The sequence below is a fragment of the Harpegnathos saltator genome, unplaced genomic scaffold (genome assembly GCF_003227715.2).
Source record: "Harpegnathos saltator strain DR-91 unplaced genomic scaffold, Hsal_v8.6 scaffold132, whole genome shotgun sequence".
NCBI classification, from domain to species: domain Eukaryota; kingdom Metazoa; phylum Arthropoda; class Insecta; order Hymenoptera; family Formicidae; genus Harpegnathos; species Harpegnathos saltator.
In genome coordinates this window covers 1288991-1302002 of record NW_020229909.1, presented here as the reverse complement: position 1 = coordinate 1302002, position 13012 = coordinate 1288991, and the positions used below count along the sequence as shown (strand labels likewise).

Genomic DNA, 13012 nt, shown 5'->3' with positions numbered 1-13012 from the left:
TCTCGCTCAACTTGTTGCCGAGTGTTTCTCGCGAGCTATCGAACTCCCCGCGTCGCAGCTCGCGATCGCTATCTCGCACGGCCCTCCGTAATCTTGCGAGTCGAGTTTCGCGCGTAATTGCGTCATTATTCAATGAGCGTCTCGTGTAAGATCAACGTCGGTTCGAGAAAAACATGTCACAACAGCGAGCGCTTCGTTTGGCGGACGGTCAAGTCTGGTCAATCTCTCGACGTGTGTTTCACATTCATAATAAGCGCTGCTGATACGAGGAGAGAGAGAGAGAGAGGGGGGGAGGGAGAGAGAGAGAGGAGGGGAGAGAGAGGGAGAGAGAAAAAAACGCTACACGAACATCGCCCGCGCGGATTAGTACCTTCAATTTTATCTGCCGCGTAAACATGTGACGCGAGATACGGCTCTGTTTAAAGAGATCACACGAGTATCGTGCTTTGTTATCGCCTGATAAAGCCGGGTGAAAGTTCACCGCACCGAATTAATGTAATTCAGTTTAATTGTTTTTTCCAAACATTTGCCACGCGACATGCCCTACCGGATGTACAGAGTTGTAGCGGCTACGAGAGGAAATTAGCGCGCGCGCGCGATTTTTCATCGCGTGGTTAAAGGCGCGCGCGATCGGCTTGAGCCGAGCGGAATTCTCCGATCATCGCGTGTCCCCGCGCGTCCGAGGCGCGTCAGGGACGGCGATAAAAAATAAATATTGCATGCGGTAATAAATCGAGGTTGTTCCCCGAGATTAATTCCTTACCTGATCGCTGTCTTGTTGATCTTGGCCGTAAGTGGGAGTATCACCATTAGGGGTGGTGGCGGCGGAGGGTCGCTGTGACGTTGACAAGTTGATCGCGCCGTCTCCGTCTGTGTCATGATCCATTATGCCATCGTCCTGAAATCACGATCATCGTTACGTCAGTATCCTCCTCGTGCACCGAGCTCGATTATAAATGACACGTACTTTTCGAGAACGCGTTGGCGCACGTGTCGCTTTTGCGTTCCTTTTCTTTCCTCTTTTTGCTCTTCATTTTTTACCGATTAATGCGGCCAAGCCCGGGACGGGTCTCGCGGCTCCGTTTCTACGTTTCGCCATCACTCGCGACAATTACCGAATCGGGCATCTCACGAGTCGAGTCACGAATCGTGTATCGCCTTCTATCTGTGTTTGTACGGTGATATTTATAAAGCGATTACGCGCCGTGTGAGAAAGAAAGCGCAGAGATGCCCGATGACGATGACGGGCAGCGCAACAATCGTGACGAGATCTCGAAACGTGCGCGCTCTCGTCGGACGCAGCTACCAACGCGCGGCAGCCACGATTTTAGATCGAAGTCTGACGCACGTGATTCTCCACCCACTCGAAGTAAGAGAAACAATGTTTCGTACGGTTACGGAAAGCTAATAATACAGACTTTCCCGGAAATGCTTAGGCTCATGTAAATTCACGCCAAGATTCTGCTTTCTATCATAGACGATGTGTATAATAGACAACAGCTCCGCGAGATTGTCGTAAATATTACGGTACATCGCGCGCGATAGTTTAGCCATATATAAATAATTAGTAAATTCTACTCGCGGTTACGCGTTACACGCAGAGGCCCGCAAAGCGCGCGCGCGCGCTGAAACAGCCGGAGAGTAAACACTACGCGGCTGGATATTTCAAAAATTGGAATTTTCACGCGAACTGGAGCAAAAGTTACAATTGCCGCGTGAAGCGGAGAGCAACTGACGGCAAAAATGTAAAAAAGCCGCCTAAATTATTATATTACGCCCGTGCGTACGCGCGAGAATGGGGGCCCGAATTAAATCATCATTAACATATTAATTAGCCAAGAAAAGTTTAGTCACGCAACATCGGCCGGTGCATCGGACCGTCCGCGTCGCGCCGGATTGTAAATCGACGGAAAACATCGGTTTCTCTAGAAAGGAATAATTATGCGCGCGACACGCAAGCCGTTAATTAAACATCGGTTATTTCGTATTCCGCGGCTAGAACGAGCGGCGCGCTGGTGCAGCTCTGTAAAGAGGAAGAAAGAAAAGTACGTAATCAAGCGACGCATAATTAATGCCCATTCACATCGCCGGTTACATCGGCGACGCATCAAACGTCCGCGAGTAATATCACGCCCCGCCTAGAGTCACCCGTGGCAATCGCTTAATTAATTCTTAATTAGCGTACATCGCGTCAAGATTCGATCAAAATTCCTTACGTCGACTGCTTCGGCTACGGCTCGCTGGCAGTCGCGTTGCAGTCCATCGACGATACACTTTCCACGGAGCAACGACAGAGAGAGAGAGAGAGAGAGAGAGAGAGAGAGAGAGAGAGAGAGAGAGAGAGAGAGAGAGAGAGAGAGAGAGAGAGAGAGAGACAGAGAGAGAGAGAGAGAGAGAGAGAGACAGAGAGAGAGAGAGAGAGAGAATCCGCCGTTTCCGGCGTCACGAGACAAGACACAGCACTCCGGAACTTTACACGTCTAACGGCATTTCCGGTCGCGAGGACCGACACGTATCGCGCGCCAACACCTGCCCCCTCACGTCCGCCGTAAACATTCGATGCACCCCGCACACTCCCGTACACACTATGCACACTCACACGCACGCAGCACACGCGCGCGAAAACGCCGCACGGTAGCGGCACCGGAAGTCGCTTCGCCGATTGTCTCGCGGTGGCACCGCGGGCGGGTACACACACTCCTCACACTGCATCCAGAAATCAAAAGCGGCACTTTGAACTTTTCCTCGGCGAAGTCGCGCCGCCAAGTCATTCGCGGGTGAAGGGAAAGAGGGGGTAAATCGAGAAAGCACCCCCGACAAACGGAGCGCAACGCGCGGCGACTGTGTCAAGAAAGGCAGCGACAGAGAGAGAGAGAGAGAGAGAGAGAGAGAGAGAGAGAGAGAGAGAGAGAGAGAGAGAGGGGAGGGGGGAGCGGGAGCGAGAAAGAGAAAGAAAAAAGGCAGAGAGGAAAAGAGGCAGAAGGAGAACGCGCGTCGGATTCGCGAAGTAGACGAAAGCCAACGTTAACGTGCCGACCGAGTAGAGCGAGGACTAAACACTAAAAGCGGCACAGGCATACCAAGCAGCCCGACCGGCGGGGCTGTTGCTTATTGTGTAAATATAAACAAATATAGTTGAAACCAACCAACAGGCCTCCTTTCAGCTCCCCCACCCCTCACCCTCCGGTTGCCGAGACCTCCGCTCATATGTGTGTGCCCTACCTTCTTCTCCTCCGCGTCCCCGTACCCCTCCTCCTGTACCCAACCCCCCCTCTACGTGTCACGTCCAAAGATTGCCTCCCCCCCTCGTCCCGCTTAGGCACCCTCCCTTCGCTACGTCCCTGACCCCACTACCGGCAGGCAAACCACTACATCATACGCGGCACATTGTGGCCTGCCTCGCCTTACCATATGTTCGTCTCTTTCTCTCTCTCTCTCTCTCTCTCTCTCTCTCTCTCTCTCTCTCTCTCTCTCTCTCTCTCTCTCTCTCTCTCTCTCTCTCTCTCTCTCTCTCTCTCCCTCCCTCTCGCACTCTATTCATCTCCCCTCTCTCTCGCTCTCTCTCTCTCTCTCTCTCCCTCTCTCTCGCTCCGTGTGCCCGCGCATCACACATCGACGACTCGTCACACACTGTCGCCGAAGTCGGTGGGATTGCGTGCCAGCGCGACTCTGAGAAGCTTTTGGGGTTCCTCTTTTCTCTTTTTTCTTTTTTACACGTGAGCCGCCTCTGCGGATTGTCGAGGAAGGGAGAGCGACCGAGAGGTACGTCTCCTTCCCTCTCTCTCTCTCTCCCCCTCTCTCTCTCTCTCTCTCTCTCTCTCTCTCTATCTCTCTCTCTCTCTCTCTCTATCTCTCTCTCTCTCTCTCTCTCTCTCTGTCTCTGTCTCTGTCTCTTGGGAGTACTTAATGCCGCACGTGTCGTGGGAGTAACCATGATTATTCGGCACCGGTTTACGCGCGCCGCGAACTTCCATTGTCGATCGATCGATCGATCGGCGACGGACAATTTGTACGACCGGACCGTGAGACTTTTTTCCCCGGAATGCTTCTGCAATGCAAATCTTGACGGATCCGCGCGTTAAATTTGGGCCGTTGCCATGCACCGAGGCTTGGAGGCAGAGAGTTCTTTTGATCGGCGGCGAGCCGATTCTTTTAGCGAGGAGACGAAATTCACAGTGAAGAAATCGGGGAGGGAAGTGCAACTCTGAAGATATTCCTGGTGCGCATATGGCGGCGGCTGTCGATGGCGTGTGCTTGTAGACGGATTTTAGAGGTATATAAAGTGCGGAAAAAGCGAATAAAGAAGTAACTAAAGCAGCTCGCTCGTTTGCCAAATTTACATTCTACTCAATGTCGCAACCGCGACACGTGTTGGATTTCCGTCTCGAGGGATTTCTTGCTTCGCGCTATCGGTCAAATCATTGCCGCCGCAAATTACGTCTTTCGGCTGTTATTTCGTCGGGTATTGAACCGAGACGATACACGCGCGCGCGCTCTATGCTATAAGCTACGGAGCTATAAACTCTATAAACTCACGCTTAGATAGCCTTTAACGATACAATCTCCCGCGACGTAACGACGCGTTACGTGCCGTTGAGGAACAACGTCTTAATGCACCTCGCGATAAGCACTTCACGGCTTCATCCTCGGTTTCGCGAAAAGAGGCGAAGTGGACGGTGCAGGTATGGAAATTCTATTCTTTAGTTAGCTAAGTATATATACGCGCGCGAGGCGCGGTACACACGAGCGATAAATACGCGTGTACACACGTGTTGCCTGACGCAACCTGAACCACCGGCTCGGCTCGGGTTTGTACAGGCGAGCCGGAAATGGGGGGACAAAATGTTCCTCGAAACGACGTGTCCTTAAATATTCCTTTCACTCGTGCCTCAGCTCCTCGACAATCGCGCGATGTAGAGCGATACTGTACCTTCCCGCCGTGAGATCCCGAAGACAAAAACACACGTGTGGTGCTCGGATTTCGAATTATTACACCGCGCACACTCGTTCGTTTCGGGACGATCGACCGACACGACGATTGTATTATTACATACACCGTTGCCGCGCGTAACACACAGAAGCGAGGACATGTGTCCTCGCTTCTTGGCGGCGCGATCAACTCTACTTTGAGGCTCGGCAGGAAGACGGGACGCGGGATAAAATGTGCCTGTGCGCTCTGCAACCTAAATTGCAAACTGGTACAAGAGAAAAAAAAAAGAAAGAACCGCGACGCGTTTCTCGGACTCCTCGGACGGTGCATGATGTGTGCGCGCGTTTAGCCCAACGATGAAAAAGTGTATTCATAATTCTACGAAAGAGATTAAAAAGTCATTACGACAGAGAGTATCTGTGGGTATCTGTCTCGACGCAGTACGCGCAGTTTCTATGAAACATAAGCCAGTTACACGGTGGGACACGGCGCTGCCTAAATTACAAAAGCAAAGTTTCGCGGCTGAGCCCATTAGTTATTCTTGGAAGGAATTTTACGCCGACACTCGCAGAGCGATATCGCGCGAGTGAGTAATTTATACGTAAATATATTAACGCTTAGTCACATCGCACACCGCGCGTGTCTCACGACGGGCAACTGTCTCGCGAAATTAAAGCGCACGCCGGCCGTGCCGAGATCGGCGCACTTGTCCAAAACACGTCCCGAGGAAGACGCCCGGCGTCGACTTAGAATTTCGCCGAAAAACTCCAAGCAAAATCTATTCGGTCCGGCGGCAATTACCCGAATAAATAACACAAAGTCGACCTCTTTGGCAACGGCTAGCTAAAACCGCGCGAAAATTCCTGCGCGAAAATCCGGTGCTCGCCGTAACGCGAAATTTCCACCGCGACGCGCTTCATTTCTTCGACTCGCACATTCTCGCGCGTGGGTTCGCGCGCGGGTTTACGGAGCCCGCGCGCGAATATAAAAATAAATTCTGCAAAATTCCTGGCCCGCGGACGGTTAACCGCGCAAACGGATATAGTAGGAATTACACGCCTCGGTACATAAAGTTCTTATTAAGCGGGCCGTAAAGGTGGCTTAACAACGAAAAGCACCACACAACCGTACCCTATCTCTCTCCTTTCTCCTCTCCTCCTCCTCCTCTCTTTCTCTCCCTCGCGTTCTACACGCGTGGAGATTTTCCCGACGAAGTCGCCGAGCGACTTTATAAGATCGGCGACTTTAGCGATCCGGCTATGGCTGGGAAGCATTCGACGAGACGAATTCACTTGGCCAAACTTAGCGGTCCATTGTCGAAGATTTACATGCCCACGGCGGCGATATCACGCGGCGAGGGGGAACCAAGTCCCATCTCGTCAGTCCTATGACAACACAACCGAAGGCAAAAATAGGCGCAGCCGGCTCAACTGGCTTATATATATATATATGCGCCGTATGTACTAAATATGTATTTATTAAGTAAACAACGGTGGGTCTGCGCGTTCCCGGGGTACGCCTCGTTTCCTATTTCAATGTGGTTAATGCGCCCGGAGAATTTTAGGGGCCTGCTTGCGCCACTGTTTCATAGGCGTGGTCGCGCGGTCATATTTCAATCGCGCTTAAGGTGTGTGCGCGTACGCGCACCTCTCGCCCGTGGAAAAAAGCTACGCACGTAGTTATTCGGTGGAGCAGCGCGCGCGCGCGCGCGAGTGTGTGGGAAAACAAGTACGTAATGACGATGCTCGCTGATTGCGATCATAAACGCGCGGCGTGTATTTCCTCACTTTTTCATCCTTTTTCCCTGTCGAGCTTTCATCAGCAGGCCCTTCCTGCGATCGGTCGGCTCGCGCAGGACTCTCGGCAAATTGTACAACGTACGGTTTGTAAATCTAGAAAAAAAACCCTCTTTCTCGGGCACGGCAAAATGACACGTCGGACGAGACTCGCCGCGCACGAATGCGCTCGCGTCGCTTCCGCGTATTTCGCGTATTTCGCGACGCGAAATTTTTTTCAGGCCGATTTACTGTTTACCGACGCCGGAATTTCAACAGACGCACGACGCGCGACGCGGCCCGGCTTAGCCGGCGCGCAGGCCACCGTACTTGGCTAATTTCCGACTTTGTCCGATACAACAAATGAAACGAGATTAAGCGCACGGGATAATGGTTACAAACTCGTTATTGAACGCCGCGAGACAATACAAAGACACGGGGTACGTAGCGGATACGGACGGACGGTCCTTCCACCAAGCCAGCCGTAAAGGAGGATAATCGTCGAGAGCCGAAGCAAGAAGAGATAACGAGAGCCCATATATCCCCATCAAACCGGAAAGGGCGACAAGGTAAACGCGCGCGTCTTCCCACGTGCGTACGGTCGTTTGAAGTCCACCCGGCGCACGCACACGCGCACGCACACGCACATGCATGCTCGTGGCCGCGCGCGCGCTCGGGTCCGGTTCGCCCCTGCTAAATAATAAACGAGAGGATTTACCCCCGTCGGGTTCGCGCGACGGTACATAAAAATACTTGAATCTGAGAAATTAGCGAGGTAACGGACTGTCGTCCGCGGGCGGCGGGGTAACTCGGACGAGGGTGTGAAGCGAATTGGTGGAGGAGAGACGGCGAGAGAGGAGACGCTGAAAAAGAGGGAAACGCGCGGAAGGGGTCGCGGCCGGCGGAGGCGTTTCGGTCTCCGTGCGGAGTGGCCAGGAAAAAAGGGTACCTAAAAGGGTTGAATTAATGTCGCGATAAATATATGATTTAAGGTGGAAACGTTTGCAACTCCGGCTAATTTTTTATCTCAGAACCGCGGCGCTCGCCGTGGTGAGGGTTTTTACCCTAGAAAAGCGAGAGCGCGACGATCTATCCGTGACGCCGGGCGTCGGCGGGAGAGAGAGAGAGAGAGAGAGAGAGAGAGAGAGAGAGAGAGAGAGAGAGGGGCAGAGAGAGAGAGAGAGAGAGAGAAAGAGAGAGGGGCAAAGAGAGAGAGAGAGAGAGAGGGGGGGGCGGCGCACGAGGGGGTAGGTAGGAAGAAGAGGGCGCCCGGCGGGGACTCGAATCCGCCGCTTATTTCTTTTTTCGGGTAATTTACTGCCGGCGAGAATTTGAGTGGACGCGCGCTTTTTAATAGTTCGCGCCACTCCAAGGACCGGCCGTCCTTTTTTCCTCGCTCCTTCCCCTCCGTCCCTCCGCGCTCTCTCTCTTTGTACCGTCGTTCCTCGCGAAACCACCCTGCCTCGCACATAGGCTCGTATTAGTCCTTCCGATTGCGGCCGGCACCGCGTCGTCCCTCGTGCCCGCATCGGAAGGACACAATGAGGAGGCATCGGCCGTGTCGGTTACGACGAAAATTACGAGACTATAAAGCGGGCGTCTACGACGCGCTTTATGTCGCTCGACTCGCGCGACGCGGCGAATTTTACTACAGATTACTCATCGCTCGTTTTTTAGCGTCGCGTCGTTTAACTCCGAGAACGGGGCGGCTTCTATCGAGGCGCGCGGAGTCAATCAGTAGCGGGACGCGCGCTCGTTTCGCGCGTTCGTAACACGCTCGCGTACACCGCGAGCACCGGTCGTCAAAAAAAAAAAAAGAAAGCCTCACGAAGAACGTGTAACAATCGCGGCCGACAAAGGGCGCGCGAGTGGGCCGCTGCTCGCGCGTGTGATTCGCCTCTTCATCCGGAAGCGGAATTATGCATTCGCGAACGTGTCAACGAATCCTAAAGCGGGCCAGCGCTTCCCGCGATTCTGCTGTCCTTCGCCGCAAACAATCGGGGAGCTCAGCCTTCCCCACCCTCACCCTCCGCGTGTGACGGTTTTTCTCGTCGACACCGCCATCATCGTAGGCACCGAGCGCGATCGAGCGGTCCCTTTTTCCACAATTCACTCGGTAAAATGTTACAGCTCATGACGAGCTGCATTATACATGGGACAATGAAATCAGCTCGATTACTCGAAGAATAATGTAAGATCAATGTAGGATAAGCTTCGCCGGGAGTAATCCGCAAGCTTGCGACTGGCCGATGAATATTGTATTCTGTATGAATGTTGATAATGAGCGAATGAGCGCGCGCGCCGGCGAGGCGAACGCGGATATTGCGAGTTCTATCGCGCGAGCGCGCGTGCGAGTCTCCCCTGGCAGTGCGCTAAAATCCTAAACAAGAGCGAGGCTTTCCTCAAACTGCGCGTCCCGCTAAATAAATAGGAAACACTTGCGGGCCGCGCGCGCGACAGCAGTCGCCGTGGCTGTTTACGCGGAAATATTTATCCCAGCGCTACGACGCGATAAACATCGCGGTATACATTTATGTTTACTTTCATGCGGACGCTACGGACGATGGCCGGCCAAACATTTACATCTGTCTCGTCAGCGGCGCGACGCGATCGACACGTTTCCTCGAATCCGAGAGGAGGAAAACGCCTCGCGTCAGCGGCCGAATGCGGCCAGGTAGCGCGGCGGCGGCGGCGGCCAGCAGCTCGAGAAGAAGCGCTCCGTCACGAAAAGCGCAGCTCTCTCGACGCCCACCCCGTCCCCGCCCTCCCCGGCGTTAGCGCGTGTACAAGGGGGCTGCCGTTGTCTTGTACACGCTCCCTCAGAGCGGAATATCCCGGCGAGACCGCAAACACGCGTTTCCCCAATTATCCAGCGGTCCGACGTGAGCGTTAAGCGTCGTTACCGACGCCGAATCCCGGCGTGCATCAACGGCGTACGTGACATCGCGGCCGTGAACGATCCTAGATAACGACAGGAGAGACCTTTATTCCCCCCTGCTCGCGCTCTCTCACTCTCTCTCCCTCTCTCTCTCTCTCTTTCTCTCTGTCTGTCTTGTCGGGTATACGGCGAAAAGAAGAGAAACGAAGAGGATCCCCGGAGGGGAAGAAACGCGTACGGACGATGACGGACCTACGATACCGTCGCGAGGAGAGATGAATGACGAGCGAGGGGTGGGTGAAGGGGGGTGAGACGCGAGGAAGAGTGTAAATAAAGAGATAGGAAGCGCACGCGGACGGAACGAAGGCCCAGCTCTCCGAGCTCATTCGAGAATAACAGTGGGACGTGAGTGAGAGAGGGTGTTCGAGGCGAGAGACAGAAACACGGGGGTGGGCCACCCTTCTCAGGAAGCGAGAGGAGCGACGACCGCTTAGGTTTCCGCAGCGTCGACGCTTTTTGGATTAACCGCTCGGACATTAGAATACGGAATTGATATATTATGGTCGGCGAACCGTTTCCTCGGCCGCGCCGCCGCCGCCGCCGCCGCCGCCCCTTCTTTGGCCGCGGAACCGCGGGGGTCAGGCGGACCCGTGAAAGAAGGAGGGCGGATGGTCCGGTTACACATACTCTTTAGGCATGACTGCTCGCCGCGCGCATCTCTCATCGCATTATCTCGCCCTCGTAAAACATGCCTTTATAGGATGCCGAAATGTCTCCCCGCGTTCACGAAGACGCGGTCGCGGGGAGCGAGCGGGAGAGGTCGTCGCGATCAGTCGGTGCGACCAAGTTGTGTCGTCGAGACGACGTCGTTGTTGTATCGCGGTGCAACGCGATCGCGAAGGAGGAGCAAAGAAAGCGAAGCGAGAGTGGAATCCCTCTTAATCGACGCGTTGGAAGAGGAGAAGGAGCCCCGCCGTTGCTCGGAGCGGTAAGGAGAGCGGAGAGAGGTGGAGAGAACTTGATTCCTCGTCGATCTTGCCGCTATCAAGCGATCCGCTGTCTCGCGGCTTCCTGCGAGCGCGAGTATAACGTGAAGATCACAGCGGTATCGCGTTTTTCCACCGAGTTGATTTATCGCGGCGACGATTAAGGAGAACGGCCTGGAAGCGAGCGTTCGGGCCGATTGAACGTCTCGATCGGCTTTCTCCGAGACGAGTTCGATCGGCTAATGGCCCCCGCTAGACATTAACATTGACAGGGAAGTCGACGGGCGTTTATGTGAGCGTGGCGTTAATTCGGCTTTAAGACGACGCGCCCTCCCTCCCTCCCTCCCCCCCCCGCCGCCGGCCCCTGCCTGCCCCGGTGGTTCTCTTGTTAGCATACTTATCATCCGTTCGTGGAATTAAGAGAGCGAGCGCCGAGGTGTCTCGGGGTGGCAGCGCGCGGCGGGGGCGGCGCGCGAAGGCGGGGGAAGACGCTGGGGGATGACGCTGTCGTGCGGAATGGGGGAAGCGGGGATGGAGCGGACTGTTGATAATATCAGACCGAGCAGGGTAGGACGAGCATTGGCTGGCGGACTATTGTCGGAATAATGTTGATTGGATTCAAGACCGAAGGCATTAATCTGCCTTCTTTTATTATGGTACCGAGAGGGCCGTTCTCTCTTTTCTGGTCGACTGTTTCTCGCTCTCGCTCTCGCTCTCTTGCTCTTGGGTCTGCTCTCCCACGATCGTCTCTGTCCTCTCCGTCCGTATCGCTCGATACCCACTTACACGAAATACGGAGGTTTCCTCCGTTTCAACCGTCTCCGTGTCCTCGCGAATACCTACGACGGCGTCGCTCAACGTCCCGCGCCTCGTGTCCGCAGTCGCCATCGATCGCTGAGATGCCTCGATTGGGGCTTAAAATATGAAGTGTATCTCGACGGCTCTAAAGCCTCTCTCGCTGGCGACCGCCCAGAAATTCGTGTCGCGCTCTACGCAATTTATCGGAAATTACCATCGCACGGGGACGGCGGTTTCTCCAGTCTTTGCAGAGATGCAGTCTCTCCCGCGCGCTGAAATTTCGCTGCGTTCTCTAGGCGCGATAATTTCCAAGGTCGGGAGACTGCACCTGCAGCTGCAGCTGCAGAGTATCCGACGAGCGCGAGAGGCGCAAGAGCGAGCGAGAGACATTCAAATGTCACGCGTATCGTGCGATTCGCGGGCCACCCTCCAATTAGACGTCGACACCGAAGGCTCGGGGATCACGATGATTTATCGGCGTGACTGCTACGGTTGTATCGCGAAAAAATCCGGCGCACAATGGCCCGCTGTCGCTATCTCGCCGCCTCGGACTTTTCGCTTTAGAAAAGGAGGAGATCTAGATGGATGATCGTAAGTGGTGGACAGTGTCCGATAAGGGCAGCCGACGGAACGGAACGAAACGGAACGGAACGAGAGAGAGAGAGAGAGAGAGAGGCGAGGGAGAGCCGCGCGGCGGTTGCTGGCCCTGAAGAATGGACCTCTTTGTTTAGCCGTTTATGGTGGAAGAGATTTAGCCGGATTGCCGTCAACCGATAGCCACAGCGGGGGAGCAGGGCGAACGGGCGAGGGGGCGAGGCCCCCGGTGGAATCCGTGGAAACTCGCACCAATACTCGCGCGCTCGCGCGCGCTTGACTTCTTCTGTCTTCCCCGCTTTTTACCACAGCCCGTCCTTTTTGCTCGCTTCTTTTTCCCGCAGGACACTGCCAACACCTTCTCCGAGAGAAGATTCGCTACGCTTACGAGCGACCCCTCACAATGGCCGGGCATTAGCTGACAACAGAGGTGTGGACACCGGATAGCCCTAACGCCCTTAACACCCGCTCTCGCCGTACCTCGCGTGATTGGCTGGTCAGCCAGCCGGCCGAAGCGTTTCGCATTTATAGCCAACCGGCGGATCGCCCAGATCTAAATAAAATCTCGGCACGTGCAGATAAGAGCAGCGAGGCCCGTCGACGAGCAAATCCTCCGACAGTTACCCGGAAAGAAACGCCGAACGATGTACTCACCGGCGATTCGCCGATCCTTGGCTCGGACCCGGCCGAGTCGCGAGAATGGCTGACGGGAGAGTTTCTCGTAACGGAGAATTAGCAACTTTTTTCAATATCGTTGAAGCGAAGTTTCACACACGTTGCATCAAGTTGCATCGATATCGTTGTGTGTGTGTGTGTGTGTGTGTTTGCGTGAACTTTAGAATAGATAAAATCAAGATGTGCTTGTATAAGGGGAAGGGGAAGGGAGCTTAGAAGGGAGAAATTGTCGCAGTTTGGATGGACTTTAAAAGCGACCTTCGTCGGAGTCCTATAGACACTCGTGACTAAGCGGTTGATACGACCAGATACAGTTATGCAATAATGAGCTAATGTAGGTAATAGGATTACGTCGAAATCTCCTGTAATTGGCCGC

The 13012-nt window shown here is 54.3% G+C and overlaps 1 protein-coding gene across 17 annotated transcripts in view; it reads right to left on the bottom strand.

Annotated features, from left to right (window-relative positions):
• The window catches only part of FoxP (forkhead box transcription factor P), a 284858-nt gene that overhangs the window by 99653 nt on the left and 172193 nt on the right, over positions 1-13012 (bottom strand). For 16 of the 17 annotated variants that reach the window (XM_025307961.1, XM_025307956.1, XM_025307958.1 and 13 more), the window contains one exon: positions 764-898. In XM_025307961.1, coding sequence (XP_025163746.1) covers positions 764-886 — 123 coding nt within the window. In that variant the 5' untranslated portion in view covers positions 887-898. Of the gene's footprint in view, positions 1-763; positions 899-2216; positions 2304-13012 lie in introns of those variants that run through there. The other variant, XM_025307963.1, reaches the window with a different exon arrangement.